General features: G+C 42.6%; 1 protein-coding gene across 1 annotated transcript in view; it reads left to right on the top strand.

The window, feature by feature from the left end:
• Positions 1-22,440, top strand: part of DDX10 (DEAD-box helicase 10) — a 320,895-nt gene that overhangs the window by 37,131 nt on the left and 261,324 nt on the right. The window contains exons 10-12 of the mRNA XM_040340569.1: positions 6,415-6,516; positions 12,038-12,125; positions 20,827-20,915. Of these exons, the coding sequence (XP_040196503.1) occupies positions 6,415-6,516; positions 12,038-12,125; positions 20,827-20,915 (279 nt within the window). The remainder of the gene's footprint in view (positions 1-6,414; positions 6,517-12,037; positions 12,126-20,826; positions 20,916-22,440) is intronic.

Genomic DNA, 22,440 nt, shown 5'->3' with positions numbered 1-22,440 from the left:
CCATAGCAAAGTCCCCGGTTTCGGTCTCGCTCCGACGCGACACCCATCTTGGTACACCCGGCGGCGGCTGTCTTGTAGGAAGTGACGTGTCGGCGACGCCATCTTGCTCCATCCCACACTCCTGCACAGTAATGATAGTGAGAAGGGGGCAAGCGGACATATTGTTACACCCAACAGTTATTTTCAACACAAAACGGAGCGTATGTGGTTAAATACAGTATATGTAAATCTGACACTGTTTACATGTTAAATTTTAAAAGCCGCAGCAAACCTTACATGGTTGCTAATGTGACAGAACACCTTAAATGTGAAAATCGGAGGTGTTCTTTCACATTAGCAACCATGTAAGGTCATCAGGTTTGCTGCGGCTTTTAAAATGTAACATGTAAACAGTCCGTCAGATTTACATATACTATATTTAACCACATAAGCTCCGTTTTTTGTTTTGAAAATGACTTTAAATAAATACAATTTTGAGAATCGTGATCTTAATTTTATACAAAAGAATCGCGTTTCTCATTTTTCCCAGAATAGTACAGCTTTAATATACACTCAATAAAGCAGAGCTCCCCCCAAAAGAGGAAGTTCCGCATTAAAGTGATTGTAAAGCTTTTATAAATAAACATGTTCTGCTTCCCTCCTTTTGTGCAAGGGTTTGCACAGAGCGGCCCCGATCCTCCTTTTCTTGGGTCCCCTTGGCTTTTTCTCTTGCGTTTCCCCATGGAGAGCCGCATTCCATGGGGGCACTTGTGCGGGCGCGCCCCCGAGTCCTGCTGCTGCATCCATTGACACAGGCACTCCGGTGTCACTGCATTTGAGAACCTGAGACAGCAGCTGGAGCGATCGGGTCATACGCACGATTTTTGGCAGGGGATTGTCTGTTCACACTGTTGTCCTAAAATCTGAATGTTAGTATGTTTCTTCTGACGATTGTTGTCCAACGGTCTGTTGTGAACTGACGGTACGAAAATCGGGACAAGTCTGTCGCACAAAGTCGAAAGTACAAACACACATGCTCGGAATCAATGCTAACCAAACACTAAATTAGCAGAAGGGGCCCAAAGGGTAGCGCTCAAGACCTGAAATTTCTCGTAGTACGTCGCTACGTTCGTATTTGTTGGCCGACAATTGTGTACTGTTAGTATGCAAGACAAGATCCAGGCACACCCTTTGGACAAAAATCAGACGCTCGGTTGGCCAACAATCGGATCGTGTGGACGAGGCTTTAGAAGACGCCATCCACCATTCACTGTGCACAGTGGGCATCTGGCTGTGGAGCTGCAAGCTGTCACAGCCGGGTGCCCATAAGGAAGATGCCGGTGCTGTGGTAGCTTCTGACTTTTAGGCCCCGTTCAGACCTGAGTGATTTTCAGTCTGTAAAATGCTCAGCTCTGAAGCTCCCAACAAGCAAAATTCCTACAAGCGTTTTTTCCAGGTTAAACAACGTGACCACGCTTCTGGTGAAGGGGGCTCCTGCTTTCAAGGACCCTGCGGACAGGAGGGCTGAGGCAGTGGCCGGCTCCTTGTTCACGGTGGTGGGGTCAGCAGTGCGTCCTCCTGTGGCCAGGGCTCTGGTGTCACACTTTCTGCATGGGCAAAGATGTTGTACCACGAGTTGAAAGAACGGGCTCCCTCGACCTGTGTGGAACTGTCCGACCAGTTGGTACAGGGCCCCGGATACGATTCCCTTGCTGTCCATAGCCTCGGTCTCTGCGGTGGTGCTGCGCCGCCTGATCTGGCTGAAATGTTGGTCCGTGAACCAAACTTCTAAGAAGGCCTTTTAAGCGTGAAAGACTTTTTGGAGCCTCACTGGATGACATTATTAAAGATGCCACGGGAGGTAAGGGCACTCTGCTCCCGCAATCCAGGTAGAGTAAGGAGCCACGCCGTTGGCAAGGGCCGGCCTTCTCCGATGCATACTAGCTCATTATGCCTTTTTGTCTTGCAAGGTGTACTGCACCCCCCCCCCCCCCTCCAATTTTTTTTTTTTTTTAAGTCAGCAGCTATAAATGCTGTAGCTGCTAATTTCTAATAGCCACCACCACCATTCCTAGTAAGGGAAACCGGCAGTGATGCCTTTCTGGCTTTATAGCCGGTACCCTACTGCGCATGTGTGAAGTGCCCGGTGGTGGAGGGAGGTGGGCTGAACTTCTAAGAGCCAGTGCAATGGCGACATCTCCAGGAATTGGTAAAGGAAACCTGTCAAATGTGGCACCTGAGGGGGGAGGAGACAGATAAGTTGAAGTTCCACTTTCGCTTTAAGTAGACTTTTGAGGTGAGGTAGGAAACTACTGTAGGTATGTAGAGGCCTTCCCAACAGTCCTGCTAGGCAAAGCTCCGAAACTTCCTGCTAGTGTCAGACCTTGTTGCTAAGCCCTGCTCACCACACACTCCTGTTGGCCCATGACTATGATGGACAGCCTCGCTGGTCTGTAGGAATTCGCAGGGGGCAGGAAGGGTCTGCCTCCTGTGAAGTACGAGCCCCATGCATTTTATACCCTCGGTAGCTTTTTTCTGTTCGTTCTCCTGACATCGTCTGTTTAGGTAATCTATGTGAACTGTTTAGTTTTATTAAATTGATGTATAACACATTGGGGATTTTAATAAAACGAAAGCACTCAGAATATGGCGCAGCTGTGAATGGTAGCCAATCGGCTTCTAACTTCAACTTGTTCAGTTAAGCCTTGACAATAAAAGCTGGAGGCTGATTGGTTACTATGCAGAGCTGCACCTGATTTTGCACGCTCGGGTTTTAGTAAATCTCCCCCATTGTTTGCACTAGGGGTGCAAAGGATCGTCATTGATCCGTGATCCGAACCGAAAAAGATTGATCCGAACCGCACACACGTGATCCGAGGATTGTTTTCTAAAAAAAAAAAATAATAATTTGCGCACGTTCAGTCCACCCACAGCGTGGTCATGGCGAACGGAGGAGCTTGAATGCCCCGCGTCATTTAAATCCCCTGTATGGGAGCATTTTGGCTTCCCTGTCAAATATAATGATGCAGGAAAGAGGTTAGTGGATAAAACCGTGACGGTGTGTAGGCACTGTGGCACAAGAATGCCATATGACAGTGGGAGCACATCAAGTATTGTCACTAGGGGTGCAACGGATCCTCACTGATCTGTACGGATCAGCACCTTCGGGTCGGGACAAACGGCGATCCATGGGCCTCCCGGTCCATAGGAAAGGCCGCGGCTTCGGCCTAGCTACCGAAGCGGCGGCCATCGAGGTCCACCCGGTGCGGGGGATGCAAGCTGCTCCTCGGAAGTTTGTGGGCACTTGAGCTCAATATGTCATTGACTCCTAACAGCCCAGCGATGAGCTCCATGCTGCACCTTGAGGAATACACACGGGGAGCCGCTGCCGCCGCCGCACAAGGCGTCCTGCTGCTTGCCAGAGAAGAGAGAGGAGGCGATCGGGGGGATCTGTATGGACTGAGCAGGTAGGGGGGATTTTCACTAGACACACAGCCCGCCGATCAATGACACTAAAGGGATCTGATGATTGGGATAGTTCAGGTCACAGTAGGGAACTGGTGACACCACTTTCGTACATGGGGCTGCGACTTCCACTTGGCTGCACATATAAGTATTGCGAGATGCAGTTATTTCAACACAAAACAGAGCTTATACGCTTAAATACAGTATTTGTAAATCTGACGGACTGTTTAAATGTGAAAATCAGAGGTGTTCTGTCATATTAGCAATAAACAGTCCGTCGGATTTCCAAACACTGTATTTAAGCACATAAGCTCCGTTTTGTGTTGAGAAGAACTGTGAAATCTAAAACTCTGGTGGGTGTAACAAGATTTGTCTTTTTTTTTTTTTTTTGCTGATCCGAAAATGATCCGATCCGTGACTCCTGATCCGAGGATCGATCCGATCCGTGAGTTTTTTGATCCGTTGCACCCCTAGTTTGCACCTTACTGAATAGTTTGGTGCACAGACAATAGGGTGCAGAATTTGGGTTCCTTCCAGCGGTAATCATCCTGCCTGGACCGATTACGCGATGCAGTTACTATTTCTCTTGTTTCCACTGCCACAAGAGGGCAGTACAAGCTCAAGCTATACATTTTATATCTGCAGCTAAATTTATCTCCGTTCTGGGCTGAAGTCTTGTTAAGAAATGCTGCTTATAAGAGAAAAGTGAAAATGTTGCTTGCTGCTGCTCTCGAAAATATAAAATTTGATTGTACTGAATCATCTTGTCGTATACCCACGTTAGGGAGAATAACTGTGATTAAAACATGCAATGAAGGTTATAAAATGTGTACTAGTGTATATTATAGGTATAATTTATTATTTTACAGTAATATTGTATCACAATATAGCTGATTTTTATTGGGCCTAGAGCTGAAGTTTTATTTTATTTTTCTGGCTGTAGCTTCAATTATATAACTTCCCTGTAAAGAAGTGTATTCCTGCTGATTGCTATAGAAATCCTTTTTAGTGATACTTGGCTCACTTCACGGCACTGAACTCCCCCAAACCTCTCTGTACTCTTTATTCAGAAATGCCTTTGTTTAGATTTTCACTAATGTTCTGTGACTGGGCGAGAGCAGAACGAATCGCCTGAGCTCCCCCTCCTTCACAGAACTTGTTGCATTCAGTGAAAACAATATGCGAATCGGATGCATTTCGAACTGCATCCGATTCGCATAACATGTGAACCGGACCGGCTTGCCAGTTCACTTATGTCTGGGAGGGCCGCAGTCTGAGCCATTTTAGATCTGGTGTCGGTGCAAATTCAAGTAAAAATTTGCACCTGAATGGCAACTGAACAAAACTGCACCGGACTTCTTCTAAAAATGGACTGCAAACCGCAACCAGACAGGTGAGAACCTCGCCTTCTAAAAAGAGGAAAGGACAGAGAGTGGTGTGAAGTTGCTGGGACATGTTCAGTGTACTGCAGTGTTAGAGCCGGGCAATCAATCCATACAGAAAGTCTGTAGCATCACTTTAGAGAAGAATTTTTCTCTAACGCCTCACACACACACGACCGGACTTTCCCGTGGATTTTTGTCCGAAGGGCGTTGTCCGTGAACTTGGTACACACGGTCTGACTTTTTCAGCCAACAAACACGAACGTAGTGACGTAATAGACGCACTACGTGTTTTTTCTGCTCTTTACCGCCACCCTTTGGGAAACTTCTGCTATTGTCTGATCTTTAGCATTGGTTCTGAGCATGCATGTTTGTACTTTGGACTTTAGTCCGATGGACTTGTGTACACACGATCGTATTAACTGATGTAAGACTGTTGTTGCCGGAAAGTTTGTCTGTTGACACGGTGATCATTTGTCCGATGAAAAAGTGAAAAACGTTGTCCGATGGAGCGTACACACAGTCAGATTGTCTGCAAAAACGTGTCAATCTGAGTTTTTTTTGTCAAAAAGTCCAATCGTGTGTACGGGCTTTAAAGTGCAGGATGTGGAATATGTTTCGTTAGAGACCAGTGAGCCCAGCCCCCACACAGTTGGAACACACCTAGGGAACACAGGTAACCCCTTGATCACCCCCTGGTGTTAACCCCTTCCCTGCCAGTGTCATGTATACGTTGATCGGTGCATTTTTTTTTTTGCACCAATCACTGTAATAATGTTACTGGTCCCAAAAAGTGGGGGTCAGATTTGTCCACCGCAATGTTGTATTGGTATACAAACCAGATGAATGTGTGAATGATCACTTAATGTGATAAGAAAATCATTTAGATGACCGGTGGGGAGAGAAGGGGTCTGCCAGGTTTTTATTGCCATCTGTGTCTTTGTTAGGGAGATTTCACCCTCATTTCTGCCAAGACAATAAATACTGATAAATCTCTCCAATGGGAACACAGATAAAAGCATTTTTTTCAGTAGAATGAAAAAAGTGTAAATCTTTCTTTATTGCTGGTTTTGCCTTCTTGCCCCAGGAAGAGCCCCACATACCATTACTTATAAGGACATCACGGGAGCAGGAAATGGGAGAAAATCCCCCCAGTGGGGGTCACAGAATAAAAGCCTGAATGGAATTTTAGAACTTTTCCACTTTTATCCAAAACTAAAAGTAAATGATATCATTTGGCTTGAGTTCTATATCGCCTTCTCTTCCGTGTAAGACAAAAACCTCCCGCTTTTCCATTAATCCAGCGCTCTTAATATAATTACATTGCACATTGGGAACCCATGGACCGGGGTGAGCATGACATTTCAGAAACCGACATCTGCGATTGGGATTAAAGAAATATGAAACAGCGGCCTAATTCAGTGTTCTTGCATTTGACTTTGTATTTAAAGAGTAGCTCGTGCTCTTGCAGCTGCCAGCTCCACTCTGTTTGGCTATTATTCATCTCCCTGGCAGACTGCAGACTTTTCATTCATTTTTTCTTCTTCTCCGATTACTAAGTGTCCTTGCTGTGTTTTTGTTCTGGCAGGTACAAGGAGGGCGGAGAAGCGTTACTGGTTCTGTTGCCGTCTGAAGTGAAGGGGATGGCCCGACAGCTGGAGGAGAAAAAAGTACCCATTAATGAAATCAAGTATGTATTCATCTCTGCTGGGACCACTGACCACTGTTTGTTATCTTGATGAACGAACTTGGTGGACAACGCAAATGCACAAGGGGCCGCAAAACGGCAGATAAACCTGGAATTGCAATGAAATGTAAACCCTAAATACAGTGGGGATCGAAAGTTTGGGCACCCCAGGTAAGAATTTGTATTAATGTGCATAACGAAGCCAAGAAAAGATGGAAAAATCTCCAAAAGGCATCAAATTACAGATTAGACATTCTTATAATATGTCAAAAAAAGTTGGATTTTATTTCCATCATTTACACTTTCAAAATTACAGAAAACAAAAAAATGGCGTCTGCAAAAGTTTGGGCACCCTGCAGAGTTAATATCTTGTACTGCCCCCTTTGGCAAGTATCACAGCTTGTAAACGCTTTTTGTAGCCAGCCAAGAGTCTTTCAATTCTTGTTTGAGGTATCTTTGCCCATTCTTCCTTACAAAAGTCTTCCAGTTCTTTGAGATTTCTGGGCTGTCTGTCACGCACTGCTCTTTTAAAGGTCTATCCATAGATTTTCAATTATGTTGAGGTCAGGAGATTGTGAAGGCCATGGCAAAACCTTCAGTTTACGCCTCTTAATGTAATCCCCCGTGGATTTTGAGGTGTGTTTAGGATCATTATCCATTTGTAGATGCCATCCTCTCTTTAACTTCAGCTTTTTCACAGATGGCATCAAGTTACCATCCAAAATTTGCTGACATATTTTATTGAATCCATTTTTCCTTCTACTCGTGAAATGTTCCCTGTGCCACTGGCTGCAATACAACCCCAAAGCATGATTGATCCACCCCATGCTTAACAGCTGGACAGAGGTTCTTTTCATTAAATTCTGTGCCCTTTCTTCTCCAAACATACCTTTGCTCATTCCGGCCAAAAAGTTATATTTTAACCTCATCGGTCCACAGAACTTGTTTCCAAAATGCATCAGGCTTGTCTATATGTTCATTTGCAAAGTTCAAACACTGATTTTTGTGGTGAGGACGTAGAAGAGGTTTTCTTCTGATGACTCTTCCATGAAGAGCATATTTGTACAAGTATCTCTTTATAGTGGAATAGTGTACCACAACTCCAGTGTCTGCCAGATCTTTCTGGAGGGATCATGCAGTCAAACGTGGGTTTTGAATTGCCTTTCTCACAATCCTGCGAGCTGTTCTGTCTGATATTTTTCTTGGTCTTCCAGATCTTGCTTTAACTTCCACTGTTCCTGATGACTGCCATTTCTTAATTACATTCCGAACAGAGGATATTGACATCTGAAAACGCTTTGCTATCTTCTTATAGCCTTCTCCAGCTTTGTGAGCGTCAACTATTTTCACTTTCAGTTTTCTAGACAACTGCTTGGAAGAACCCATGGTGCTGATTGTTGGGGCAAGGTCAGATGAGTCTGGGCATTTAGTCCTTTGAGATTGACATCACCTGGTCTTCCCAGACGATGATTGAGAACAATCCATGACACTGGCAGGTCTCAGCTTTGCAAAGGGGGCAATGCATGCTATAAATTCTGCAGGGTGCCCAATCTTTTGCAGATGCCATTTTTTTGTTTTCTGTAATTTTGAAAGTGTAAATGATGCAAATAAAATCTAACTTTTTTTGACATATTATAAGAATGTCTAATCTGTAATTTGATGCCTTTTGGAGATGTTTCCATCTTTTCTTGGCTTTGTTATGCACATTAATACAAGTTTTTACCTGGGGTGCCCAAACTTTCAATCCACACTGTAAATCACAATTGGTATGCTTAAATTTACTGTGTTTTTAAACGGTTGTCAATTAAAAAAAATATAATATATATTTTTTCTAACTTTTTTCATCCCTTGTATCCCAGTGCTGCTGAGTTTCCTCTTCTTTTCTATTTTTTTTTTATTTTTTTATGTAACCCCACAAGTTTCACCTTTTTAGAAGTTCTTTTCAGATAACTGCCTCTGTATAAGAAGTGGTCCACAATGCTTCTTAAAGCAGAACTTCGTCAGAAGCGAAGTCCACCTCCCAGACGGCTTCATCCCCCCCAGGCGCCACCATTATGGTGGAGGCCTGGTGTATTTGCAGATGTGCCACATGGTTCTCACGGTATGTGAGCCCTGCGGCATATGTGCACATGGGCAGGGAGATTTTTTTGCCTAGGCAAGAATTTAAATAAATCCCATTTGTAAGAGAGGGAGGAGGTAGGGGGCCCCAACATTCCCTAAAGGGTGAGGATCTTCTTTATTATTGTTTACCTCATCACTAAGGCCTCATGCAAACTGGACAGTTACCCCCCCCCCCCCCCCCCCATGTCAGGTCCTGTTATATTTGTGTGCCTGGGTGCATCTGTATGTAGCATCCAGCCATGCTGGGTAGGGCTCTGTGCATTTAGGGTTGCATGCTCAGAACGCATATTACCTGTGTTTCAAGCGTACATCACTGAATGCATTCTGAACTACAAGCGAGTACTACTGGATACAGTGTCTAGCTGCAGACTATTTTCTCCTGCCCTACACTTTGGCAAGGTTTGGCAGATCTGAGAGGTTGTGTGGAAGGGATGGGGGCAATGGAGATGCAAAAAAAAAAAACCTTGTGTTTTTTTTTTTTTTTCCCCCTAGTAATTACTCTTGGCTCTAATATTAAAGGTTTGTTTTTTATTTAACCACTTAAGACCAATATGCAGGTTAAGGACCTTGCCCCTTTTTGCAATTCGGCACTGCGTCGCTTTACCTGCATTTTGTTCTGGGTCCTAAAGGGGTTGTAAAGGAACCTTTTTTTTTCTTTTTCATATTAAGCATCCTTTACCTGCAGACATTCCTCTTTTCACTTCCTCATTGTTCGTTTTTGCTCAGAAGTTGCTCTATTTCTTCTCTGCTCTGTTCACTTCCTGCGTGTCTGATTTTACTGACCACCGTGATGGGAGGCTTTACTGCGGTGGTCAGTAACGTGCTCACCCCCTCCTGGGAACTACATCTGTGTGGCAGGACGCTCTCTACATGTTAGAGACTTCAAGGAGGTGTAAATTACTGGGCGTGCCGCAATTCATACTGGGAAATGTAGTTCTTACATGAACGAACAATGCAAACCAGGAAGTGAATGAGAGAACAGAAACTAGAATGCCGGAGGTGACATAGATGAAGGAATTTAATAGGTATTTACTCGTTTTTTAACAGAATCATTACACTATTTTGTCTGTCTACCTTGCAGACATTAATTTTAGGCAAAACATTTTTTTCCTTTAGTGACCCTTTAAGTGGTTAAAGCGACGCAGTGCCGAATTGCAAAAAGGGGCCTGGTCCTTTACCTGCATTTTGGTCCGGGTCTTAAGTGGTTAAAGGACCAGGCCCCTTTTTGTGATTCAGGACTGCGTCGCTTTAACTGATAATTGCGCGGTCGTGCGACGTGGCTCCCAAACAAATTGGCGTCTTTTTTTTCCCCTACAAATAGAGCTTTCTTTTGGTGGTATTTGATCACCTCTGCGGTTTTTATTTTTTGCGCTATAAACAAAAATAGAGCGGCAATTTTGAAAAAAATTCTATATTTTTTACTTGTTGCTATGAATGAATGAACAACTTATATAGCGCGGCACATGCGAACTGAATCGCCTCTGGGCGCTATGATAAATATCCCCCAAAAATATATATAAAAACGATTTTTTCCTCATTTTAGGCCGATACGTATTCTTCTACCTATTATACACGCCCCCAGGGTGCTGTACTAAGAAGTGTTTTTAACACTTAAAGTGCTGTTTTTTCTGCCTAGTCTCTCCTAGAGAAAAGGTACATACCCCTAAGGTCAATGCTGCTGTGTCCGTCCATGAACTCAGAGAAATGGATTTTATGGTGAGTACAAAAATCCTATTTTTCACAGCAAAAAGTGCTATAAAAATGCATTGATTACTGTGAAAATGACAATTGCCGTTTAGGAGTAAACCACTAGGGGGTACTGTAGGGGTTAAGTGTGACCTCATATGTGTTTCTAACTGTAGGGGGCGTGGCTGGACGTGTGACGTCAGTGATCGTCTTTCCCTATATCAGGGAACAGACGATCAATGGCACTGCCACGGGGAAGGTGTGTTTACACACAGCTCTCCCCGCTCTTTAGCTCCTGTGATCAATCGTGGGACACCGTTGGCGATCGAGTTCCGTGGCCGCGGTCACGGAGCTTCGGACCGGGTCGCGTGCGCGCGCCGGCGACCCACGGCTGGGCTCTTAAAGGCGACGTGCCTGTGCCCAGCTGTGCCATTCTGCTGACGTATATCGGCATTAGGCGGTCCTTAAGTGGTTAAAAATAATAATAAACATGTTATACTTACCTGCTCTGTGTAATAGTTTTGCACAGAGCAGCCCTGATCCTCCTGTTCTCTGGTTCCCCGCCTGTTATCCTGGCCACTCCCCCTTGCCAAGTGTCTGCAAGCAAGCAGACACTTGGGGAGGGCTGAGATGGGGGGATGCTGCACACAGGTTTTTTACCTTCATGCATAGAATGCATGAAAGTAAAAAATCTTCAGCCTTTACAACTACTTTAACCACATCCCGCCCGGCCTATAGCGAAATGACAGCCAGTCAGTGGTTTAAATGTTGGGACTGGATGTTGTATGACATCCTTCTCAACGTGCTGCTCATGCGGGCGGATCGATGGTGCGGTGTCGCTCGGATCACGGTGAAGAGCCTATGATGTTGGCTCTTTACCATGTGATATAGCTGTGTCCAATCAGTGCAGTGATGCCTATCTGTGCCCATAAAGGTTTCCTGACAGTGCTGCATATCGGTGCCCATTGATGCAGCTTCATCAGCGCACATCAGTGCAGGAGAAAAATTACTTATCTACAAAATTTTATAACTGAAACAAAGAAACTTTTTTTGTTTTTCTTTTTTTAATTCTCTTTAAGTCTTTTCATCTGTTTAGCAAAACATAATAAAAACTTGGTGAATAAATACCACCAAAAGAAATCTCTCTCTGTCTCAAAAAAAATATACAAATTTTGTTTGGGTACAGTGTTGTATGACCACGCAATTTTAAATGCGCATTCAAAGTGCGACTGAAAGCTGGAAGTTAGCCTAGGCAGGAAGAGGGTACAAGTGCGCAGTATTGAAGTGGTTAAAGAACGGATCTAATATGTAATCTACTCAGTGTAGTTGCTATGGCCAGTAGCTGCCCCTTTGCCACAGTCCTCTTGCATCCGCTCCATTGTCTCTTGTTATGAGGCTTGCATGAGGGATATTGTTCCTTGTAATGGCTTCCTCGTCTTGCTTAGTAACAGATTAAAATGCAAATTTTAATGATTGAATAATGCAGACTACTTTTACTGTTATTATTCATCGTTATTATTAGAAGCTAAAGACTTTTTTCCCCCCAATTATTAAAATTAAAACCCTGTAATATGCTAAATGCAGATTTATGCATTATAAACTAATTGAAAAACAAATTAAAAGTAAATTAGATTGAACAGCTGAATTACATCATTATGTCTGATTTTCTATAACTCTTATTCATTATCCTATGTTCTCTATTTGCTGCATTTTTCAGAATTAACCCTGAAAAGCTGTTGGATGTGCAAGGGCGGCTGGAAGCGTTTTTGGCCCAGGAGCAGGAAATGAAAGAGAGGGCGCAGAGGGTAAGTGTGCAACATTGAGATAAGTCGATTGGCTTGGATATCAGTTTTTTGAAGAACGATCAATGAGTTTATATTTGGCTATCTGACATAACGTTAAACCAGTATTGGTTCTTTAGCCAGCAAATCAGCTAACGCTTTGTTGTATTTTATTTTTTTTAATTAGTTTAAATTTTTTAAGACATCTGTTTGAATTTTGTCCAAAATACAATAATGTGACTTAATCATTTTAAACAACCCCCGGGGTTCAAACTTTGCAGGAAAGATCCATCCCTGCAAACAAAAAAGGCCCCCAACACAAAAAAGTAATTTGGCCCAGTAGTACCTAGGAATAAAAAATAATAGTGCATTGGGGCAATGGCATCTGTTTCGGGATATTCTCTCGCCTCAAAGAGGGAAAGAGAGGTGGGAAGGGCAAAGTACAAAAGGATGGGTATGAGAGGGGAAGGGTCAACTAATATGGAGGGTCCGTTTAGGAGACTAATCAAGTTCTTGATGGCAATTGAAGACTAAGTGCAGTCGCTGTAGATCCGAGGGGGACATGCAAGGACAATAAAAACGGCTCTTTAGCTTGCACATGATTGGTTGGTTAAATCAGCAGAGCCTCCCCTCGTTTCAGATTTGCAGCGGCTGCACTTCCAAGTGCAATTTTAAGTGCACTTTCAAGTGCACTTTGTACTTGTGGTGCAAAGTGGATTTGCCTTTCGTAAAGTAACCCCCAAAGTGTTCTAGATGCTTAGCACACTTGGGCCTCAGGTGTAGGCAGAGGTGGATAGTGGAGAAGAGTTTTTTCAGCTTAGTTACAGTAAATGGGTTATCTAGCAACGGCAATCAAGACTTTTTTTTTTTTTATTATTTAACTAGGTATCCTCTTATATTTTTCCTAGTAAAGGAGGAGTTTGGATCTGATTTAGGGTTTTCAAGCATTGCAGTGTGGGAGGTTTAGTTTTTTTCCCAATCACAATGACCCTCCTGGGGTCGTATGCAGGAGACCCTCAGAGTATTTTTCCACGTTTTGTCAGTGCCAAGTCATTGACTAAATGTGGGCATTCTTAGGTGGTAATGAGGAGGGGACACAAAAAAATTAAATTCAAATCAGGTAGAACTCTGTTTGCTTCTAATGTGATTTTTTTTTTTTTTGGAGACTTTTTGTTAGCAGCCAATCTTTTACAGGATTTGATGGAGTTGGAAAAAATTAAAGCTTCTTTCTGACTGTAAGCCTATTGAGGAATTTTGGAAGTTTGTTAATCTTTACAATAAGGAACCAAATGGCAATAAAGTACGAACAAGAAGCGCTAACCCTTCTTTGCTGTTTCCAAAACGTAATACTGTACAAAGTTTTTTTGGCTGGAGTTTTGCTTTAAAGGAGTAAAGAAAAATGTAGTCCAGTAATATGCTTTTAAAATTGAGATGCAGCACTTTATTTCTCAATCTAAACTTTTATAGAAGAACGTTGGCTATTGATCTCATTTAGATTTACTAAAATGATATATTATGAGAGCACTCCAAAACCGTACATTCACTGTGTATCAAATCAGGCAGACCCTTGCACAGATTGTACAGTGTGTGTGGCCATCTTTAGGCCTTGTGCACACAGGCTCCAGCTTGTATAAGATAAATATGTACCGCAAGCTTGGGCAAAGCAATTTGAAATCTTTGGACCGCTTAGGTGAGGCCTTTAAAGCTGAAGTCAATGTAGAAATATTGTGACATTTTGTATAAAAGTAATTTGTAGGTTTTAAAGAATTGCTCCTTGTTATATAGTTAATCGGGCACTGAGAAATCAGCACTTGACTGATTTATTTTTTATTTTTTTGTCCTTATAATTTCCATGTTATAAGACTGATGGCCACTATGCCGCTTTAGCTCACTTATAGTGAGTGGTGATGTATTCGCAGGAGGATTAGGGAGTTTGTTTTCTCACCAGAATCTCCCACTGTTATTCCAGAGCAGTGCGTCTAGTGTGTGTCTATGGATGTATACATCCAGCTTATGGTTTGCTGAGGGGGCACTTGGAAGCAGAAGGAGCAGAGTGCGCCAGCGCGGGGGGGGGGGGGGGGGGGGGGGACTTCAGCAAGCTTCAAGTAGTGCTGAAGCCTACTAAAGCCTACTAGCAGCTTGTTTTTAATGAGGTAATGCCCCCATTAACCTCAACACTGGGCACATTGACCTCCTTCCTGCCCAGGCCATTTTTTTAGCTTTCAGCGCTGTCGCACTTTGAATGACAATTGCGGTGTCATGCAACACTGTACACACAAATATTTTTTTTTATCTTTTTCTTCACACAAATAGAGCTGTCTTTTGGGGGCTGCGCTGATGGGGCTGCACTAATGCCGCACTGATGGTGGGCAGGCACTGATGGGAGGCACTCGCTGGCATCACTTATGGGCAATGATTTGTGGCACTGCTGGGGCTTTCCTGTAATCGGGGCACCGATCATCGGTGCCCTGATGATCAGTGCCCTGACTACCTGCCAGGTCTTCTCTGCAAGGAGATGCCATTGATTGGCACGCCTCGCCACACAATCTGTTAGTGTGAGGCGAGGAGAGCCGATTCACAGCACCGATCACATGGTTAAAGAGCAGCTGCTCTTTTCAGAGATTGGTCCTAGCAACACGGAGCAGCCGTTTTGGGGCGCTGTCCTATGATGTCCTCCCAGAACGAGAGCCGCACCGTCCCTTCATTGTTTGGGTGGGCGGCAAGCAGTTAAGACCTGTGTTTAAAGCGGGGGTTCACCTGAATTTTTTTTTTTTTAAAAGCCAGCAGCTACAAATACAGCTGCTGACTTTTTAAATAACTTAACACTTACCTGTCCAAGTCGCCCGCCGCCATCCTCGGTAAGGGAATCGGGAAGTGTAGCGCTGCGGCTTCCCTACTGCGCATGCGCGAGTCGCGCTGTGCAGTTCCCACTGGTCCCCATTGTGTTCTGGGAGCCGAGTGTTTCCCAGAACACAACGGGAGAGGGGGGGGCGTGGCGCGGAGGGGCCGGCCTCCAGCAGGAGTCAATACCCGGAAGTGGTGCAAATACCTGTTTTATACAGGTATCTGCACCCCCCTCCCCCCTGAAAGGTGTCAAATGTGACACCGGAGGGGGGGTTCCAAAAAGCGGAGGTTCACTTTTGGGTGAACCTCCGCTTTTAACCTCCCTAAACTGGGTGTTGTATGGAGCTTCAAAGGGCTCTTTCACTTGCGCCAGCTGGGCCAGTCCAGCAAAATTCCCGGCATATTTCCTTTTGTCAGTGTAGCGTATAGCCTGTTATTGACATGAATGATTGATTGTATATCACTTGCACTAGTGTATTTTTAAGATTTTTCCATACGCATGTACTCTGTACTCATTTTTACAATTGCACCCACATATACACTGGAGATCAAAATTGGAGAACAATTTATAAACACTTGGTTTGTTTTAGGAAAAATGTAATCTTCATTGCTCAACATCTGATGGAATTTTTGTTGTGACTATACCATGCTAATAGAACAGTGTTTTTTAAAATGACCAAGTCACTTCAACAAAAGAAACTGTAGAAAAAAGTGTTCAAACTTTGAGAACAGCAATGACTGTAGCACGGAGAAAGATAACTAATATTTTTGAAGGTTACAACAATTCATAGGAAGTGTACATGCCCTTTCTTTGGATGACTTCAGCACGTATGCGGCCACAGGACATCACTGGTCTCTCACACTGCTCTGGTTTGATTTTGTTCAACTCTTCTTCCAGTCTCTTCCACAGTTTGGTGACTGTAGTGGGTTTCTTGACCATAACTTTGTGGCCAAGGATTTTCCAGAGGTTTTCTATTGGGTTTAGTTCAGGACTCTGTGCTTACCATTTCATTATTTCAATGTTTTCATCTCCAAGAAACTGCTTTACCCAGTTTGCTGTGTGACAGGGGGCATTGTTGTGCATGAAAATTGTTGGGTGATGAACGCAGGGAAGGAACCGCATGTTGTCGAAGAAGGTTCTGATAAACATTTGCATTCACTCTGCCATGTAGTTGTATAAGAGGCCCAACTCCTGCTGCAGAAATCATCCACCAAACAATGAAGCTTCCCCCTCTACCTTTCACTGATTTCTTAACACACTTTGGGCTCAGTCTTTCCCTAGTTTGGCAACAAATATAATGTTTCCCATTGGACCCAAATAAATTAAAGGAGTTGTAAAGGAAAACATTTTTTGCCTAAAATTAATGTCTGCAAGGTAGACGGACAGAATAGTGTAATGATTCTGTTAAAAAACGAGTAAATACCTATTAAAGTCCTTCATCTATATCACCTCCGGCGTTCTAGTTTCTGTTCTCTCATTCACTTCCTGGTTTGCGGCGCTCGTTCATCTAAGAACTACATATCCCAGTATGAACTGCGGCACGCCCAGTAATTCACACCTCCTTGAAGTCTCTAACACGTAGAGAGCGTCCTGCCGCACAGATGTAGTTCCCAGGAGGGGGCGAGCATGTCACTGACCACCCCAGTAAAGCCTCCCATCACGGTGGTCAGTAACAATCAGACAAGCAGGAAGTGAACAGAACAGAGAAGAAATAGAGCAACTTCTGAGCAAAAACCAACAATGAGGAAGTGAAAAGAGGAATGTCTGCAGGAAAAGGATGCTTATTATGAAAATAATAATTTCCTTGGACCAGTTCTCTGTCCACACAACTTGATCCTCACAAAGGTTAGTCTAGCCTTTTGATTATTTCTGCTAATGAGAGATTTGGTCACTGCCGAGTGGGCTTTCCATCAAAATTCTCTTAAATGGCGAGACCCTGTATGACGGGACAGATCCCTGCTCTGCCCATTGAGATTTTCTGAACTATCCTGTTCTTTCTTGCACTTGTCTTTCGTGGATGACCAGCCTTGAGTGGATGACCGGAATGAGTTTGTGACGTAAAGATGCAATATTCTAGAAATCCGATTTGTAATGACAAACTTCTCTTGCTATGGCTGAAAGGGTCATCCCTTTGGCATTCATCTGGACAACCTGCTGCCGGAGGGTTTCAGTCACCTTAGAACGGCTCACCATCTTACAAAGTCGGTGAAAACTGGAAAGTTAGGCTGCCAGTTAAATGGGGTTTGTCACATAATTAATCTGGCACCGAATTGCTAATTTCTTTAACACCAATAACTGGGATGTATCTGAAAGCATTCTCTAATTTTGATCAATGTTCTTTTTTAAATCTCCATTGACGTTTTTTATTCTGTGCTTCAAAATATATGTAACTCGTGAAATATGCTTAACCAAACATCTCTTTTGCTCCTGTTTGGATAATTTCAAATAGGACTGCAGTGACCTTGAAATTAATGAAATTGTAGGTTGTTCTCTAATTTTGATCTCTAGTGTACATGAGTACAGCATTACACTGCTATTCATGTCATTGACAGGTTGTCACCTGGGGTGACCAAGTGGAGGAAAATGCCAGGCAATACACTGAACGGGCTCACCCAGCCTGTGAGAAATAGCCCTTAAAGTGATACTAAAGTCTCATTTTGTTTTCTTTAAAAATAATAAACATGTTGCACTTGCCTGCTCTGTGTAATGGTTTTGCACAAAGCAGCTCAGATCTTCTTCTTCTCTGGTCCCTCGCCGGTGCTTCTGGCCCCTCCCTCCTGTCGAGGCTTGCTATAGGGGCACCCGAGCCATGCCGCAGCTCCATGTGTCCATTCATACAAGGAGCCATGGCCCAGCCCCACCCTGTCCCCTCTTTCCTGATTAACTGACTTTGACAGCAGTGGGAGCAAATGGCGCCCCTGCTATGTCTGTCTATCAGGAGGGAGACTCCGGGATGGCCGAGGCACTCGTGCACATCGCTGGACAGAGATAGGGTTTAGGTAAGCATTATGGTGGCTGAGGGGGCTTCTAAACACAGAAGGTTTTTTATCCTAATGCATAGAATGTATTAAGATAAAAAAAACTTCTGCCTTTGCAACCACTTAAACGGAAGAGAATCACCTGGCCTTTAGGAAAAAAACTCAAGGCCCATCTTTTCTGAAGGCTAAATAGAAGGAAATGGATACCAAGCGCCTTGAGGCGATTTAGTTTGCATTTGTAGCGCTATATAAGTTATTCACTCACTCACGAAGAGGTTTGAAGCTTGCGAAAAGCCCTTCAAATGCTTTGTCAAAGCTGTCTTGTACACATTGCTTTTATACAAACGGAAGCAATTGTGAACACGACCTTAGATTGCAAAAGAGAGAGAGAAAGTGTGTGTGTGTGTGTATATGTGTATATGTATGTGTATATATATATATATGTGTATATGTATGTGTATATATATATATATATATATATATATATATATATATATATATATATATATATATATATATATATATATATATATATATATATATATATATATATATATATATATATATAATGCACCTGTTTAATGTGGGCTGGCATATAGATGTATGCTCCTCAGGGACAGGGACTTGCATATTCTATCTATAGGGAATATGTCAGGCTTTTCAAAATGAAGTATTTTTATTGTTCAAATGGCAAAGTGTCACTAGATAAGTTAAAGGGGTTGTAAAGGTTATTTTTTTATTTTCTAAATGGGTTCCTTTAAGCTTGTGCATTGTTTATTTCACTTACCTTTTCGTTCCATTTCCCTTCTAAATGTTTTTTTTTCTTTGTTTTCTTTGTCTGAATTTTTCACTTCCTGTTCCTCCTCAGTAAGCTGTTCTAAATGACTTTCCACCACTCGGATGATGGGGGCAAGCTTACTGAGGAGAAACAGGAAGTGAGAAATTCAGACAAAGAAAAAAAAACATTTAGAAGGGAAATCGAAGGAAAAGGTAAGTGAACCAACAATGCACTAGCTTAAAGGAACCAATTTAGAAAATAAAAGACAAACCTTAACAACCCCTTTAAACTCATGTTGCCTAGAATGGTGTATCGAGTGAATTGCATAAAAAAAATTTTTTTGGATAAGTAGACACGATCTGTTCACAAAAAATTACAGATAATAAATGGTGCAAAAAGTTCATAAATAGTCCCGTGCTCCACAATTCAATGTTTCCTGAAAAAATGATGATCCAACTTTTCCACATGCAAATATAACAAACTAGTGCAGCTGAAATAATCCAATAAATGGAAATAATCAAATAATGGAAAGGGTGTCACAGCTGTGCTCTATATGTGAAAATTGTCTGCTTACTGAATCAAATGATCCCTCCAAGAGATCGTATTCTTGTGAATGAAAGCATCTCTAAACACAAGTGGTCAGCCAGCTCCAGGGAATGTATCCAGGCTTATGGTGCTCCTTAATCTCGTTAATCACATCATGTGGCTATAAAAGATAATGGAAGATGCTCATAGTGCATTAATGCGTATAAATCGGGTTTATTAAATAAAAATTGCACTTACACCAAGGACAATGAATTGGAGCGATATGAGAACATCTTGCACGGCCGCCTGCAGTGCAGTCCACGCTAGTTGACGTCACTTTGTCAACTCCAATCCAACGTGTTTCCTCTCGGAAGGCATCGACTGGGATCATTTGATTTAGTAAACTGACATTTTTCACATATAGAGCACAGCGGTGACACACTTTCTATTGTGGATTATTTCAGCTCCACTACAAACATTTTCTTATATTTGCATGTGGGAAAGTTGGATCATCATCTTTTCATGAAACACATTGAATTGTGGAGCACTGGACTGTTAACTATTTGCACAATATATTATGTCATTTTTTGTGAACAGATCGTGGCTACTTATCCAAAAAAAATCTTTTTGATGTAATTCACTTGATACACCGCTCTAGGCAACAAGAATTTAACTTATCTAGTGACACTTTGCTATTTGAACTAGAGGTCAACAGATATATTGGCAGATATTTGGCTATTTTTGAGAAATCGGCATTGCCCAATTTTATTATCCAAATTGGGCCGATATTTAGCACTGACCGCATAATGCCCACAAGTGACCCTCCTCCTTTCTTCACACTCCGAGCCGCTGAGTGTATGAAACTGACACATGTAACTGAATGCAGAGAGAGGGGAGCTGTCAAAATTGAGCGTTGATGTCGGGTGTGGGCAGGACCCTGCAGCTATCAAACATCAGCCAATGGGATCTGGGTGGGCCGCTGCATGTATGTGACCCTGTCCCCCTAAGCAGCCCAATCGTTGGCTGGTATTTGATAGCTGCTGGGTCCCTCCCACCCTGACATCACTTCTGAATTTTGACAGCTCCTCTCTCTCTGCATTCAGTTACATATGTCAGTTTCACACAGTTGCACTATATCTGCTCGGTGTGAATCTTGTCGGTACCAACCAATGCTACCTGCCAGTGCCATCTGTACTGAAGACATCAAGTGTGTGGTAGAGTGGCAGGGGGGAGCGGAGTGGGGGCGGGTGAGTTTGAGTTTAAGATGAGGGGGGGATCGGCCGCAAAAATCGGCATCATTTATCGGCCGCCCCAATTTCTAAATATTGGCATCGGCCATAGAGAAACCCATATCGGTCGACCTCTAATTTGAACATTCACTATTGTTTGATTTTGCTTATTGCACATTGTTTATTCCATATGTTACCTAATCATATTTGGGATAATAACTTGGTCAAAGACAGCACATCTTCTTTTACAATGTCTTTTTCTCCTCACTATTCAAGGAGTGTTTTGATTGCAGCAGTTTTTTGATTTCACATATTTGCTGCTGAGCGCACCTTTTTGTATTGTTTAGTAATCAAGTATTTTTACCCACAGTGCTTTGTGTCTTACCTACGCTCTGTTTACCTTATGAAGAATAAGGACGTGTTTGATGTCTCCAAACTGCCTCTTGCAGAGTATGCTCAGTAAGTATTTCCACTATGAAGTACATTCTTGATTGTGTCCGTAATTAGTCATTCAAAGCCATGATACAGAAGTAAGGCTAAAGTGTTAATGCAAGGATAAGCAACTGGTATTTTCTAGCCACATACAGATCCTGTACTCCTTCTTTGCAGCCCTCAGCCTTATCCCTTTTCAGACTTAAATCATTTAGCTTTATAAAGTATATTTTTCCACCTAATTCTTTTAGAAGATTAAGAAGTGATTAGCTGCAGTAATCAAATATACTAAATCAATTAATGTTGGTAATATTTCTAAACATTTTAATTAATTTCTATATCTGTGTCATGAATTGCACACTCGAGTTACTTTGCAAATCTGCACAAAAAATTAAACATCCCGACAGGTTAAAATATATACTATAGAAAAGGCATATTTACATAAGCAGAAATCATTTTATCATTAAAAAACACTCCTTGAGCTCAAGTCAGAGAGTTTATGCCATCAGTCTGCTGCAGAAATGTTTTCTATGTCTCCTATCCCCTGTGATCAGACTGCAACAGGGTAACTACGTAGCAGTTGAGAAGATTGGTAGCTGATGTACAAGGCTGATCTGTGCCTGATATTGTGAGCACAGCCAGAACTGCATAGGCACCAGGAAGTAGGTGATTGTGTCATCACTAAGCCAACATTCTCTATCAAGGAGGAAGATGGTGACCATAGATGATAGCTAAACAAAGATCAATAGGAATACCGCTATTCTTCTATTGTGTGTGCTTGGCTCAATCCAGAGCACTAAATGCCATTTCTGTCTGCTGCCTTGTTCCTCTGCTATCTTCACAAGTCACCTCTGACAAGCTTTCCTGACACCAAGAGGTAAAGTGACAAGGGGATGGAGCTTCAGGACACAGCCTGAGATTGACAGCTTCAGCTCTGTTCCTTTGTGCTGTGTGAAGGGGGGGGGGGGGGCGTCCCTTCCCTGCAACCAGCTCTCACAATGTTCTGCAGAGTGTAACTTCAGCTCCTCGCCCCTGATTTCTGAAAGCACATACAGGTTGTAAACATTTTCTGAAATGTGAACAGCTGTAGAAGAGAGAAAACTGCAGATAAACGGTTACAACTTATGAAGGAGGATTTGTTTCATCTGTGTATCACCTAGGGCCAGTCTCTTCACTTAATTTACATGCGTACATGTAAGGGTTTACAACCACTTTAAAGCATTGTTGGACTGTGTTGGAAGAAGTAATAAATACATGTACATTTTAATTTATTTTATATCTTATTTTGAACTTGACAGCTTTGAAAAAACACACCTAATAATGCAGTGATATAGGATACAGGGAAAGCATAGTAAGCAAGATGTCGATTTTTAAATGCAAAAATTCTGAAATTGCAAGTTAAATATAGTGCACACTTGTACACCTGACTTACATTTTCATGTATCCCTATTTTTGTTATCCATATCACATCATGCAACACTCTATTTCTCATTAGTGAGAGATGATGAAGTCAGTGTTGTCTTCTGAGAGATGTAATAATTCCCCTACTGAA

The sequence above is a fragment of the Rana temporaria genome, chromosome 2, assembly GCF_905171775.1.
Source record: "Rana temporaria chromosome 2, aRanTem1.1, whole genome shotgun sequence".
Lineage (NCBI taxonomy): Eukaryota > Metazoa > Chordata > Amphibia > Anura > Ranidae > Rana > Rana temporaria.
The sequence above is the reverse complement of the archived record's forward strand: the minus strand, read 5'-3'. Positions and strand labels throughout refer to the sequence as shown.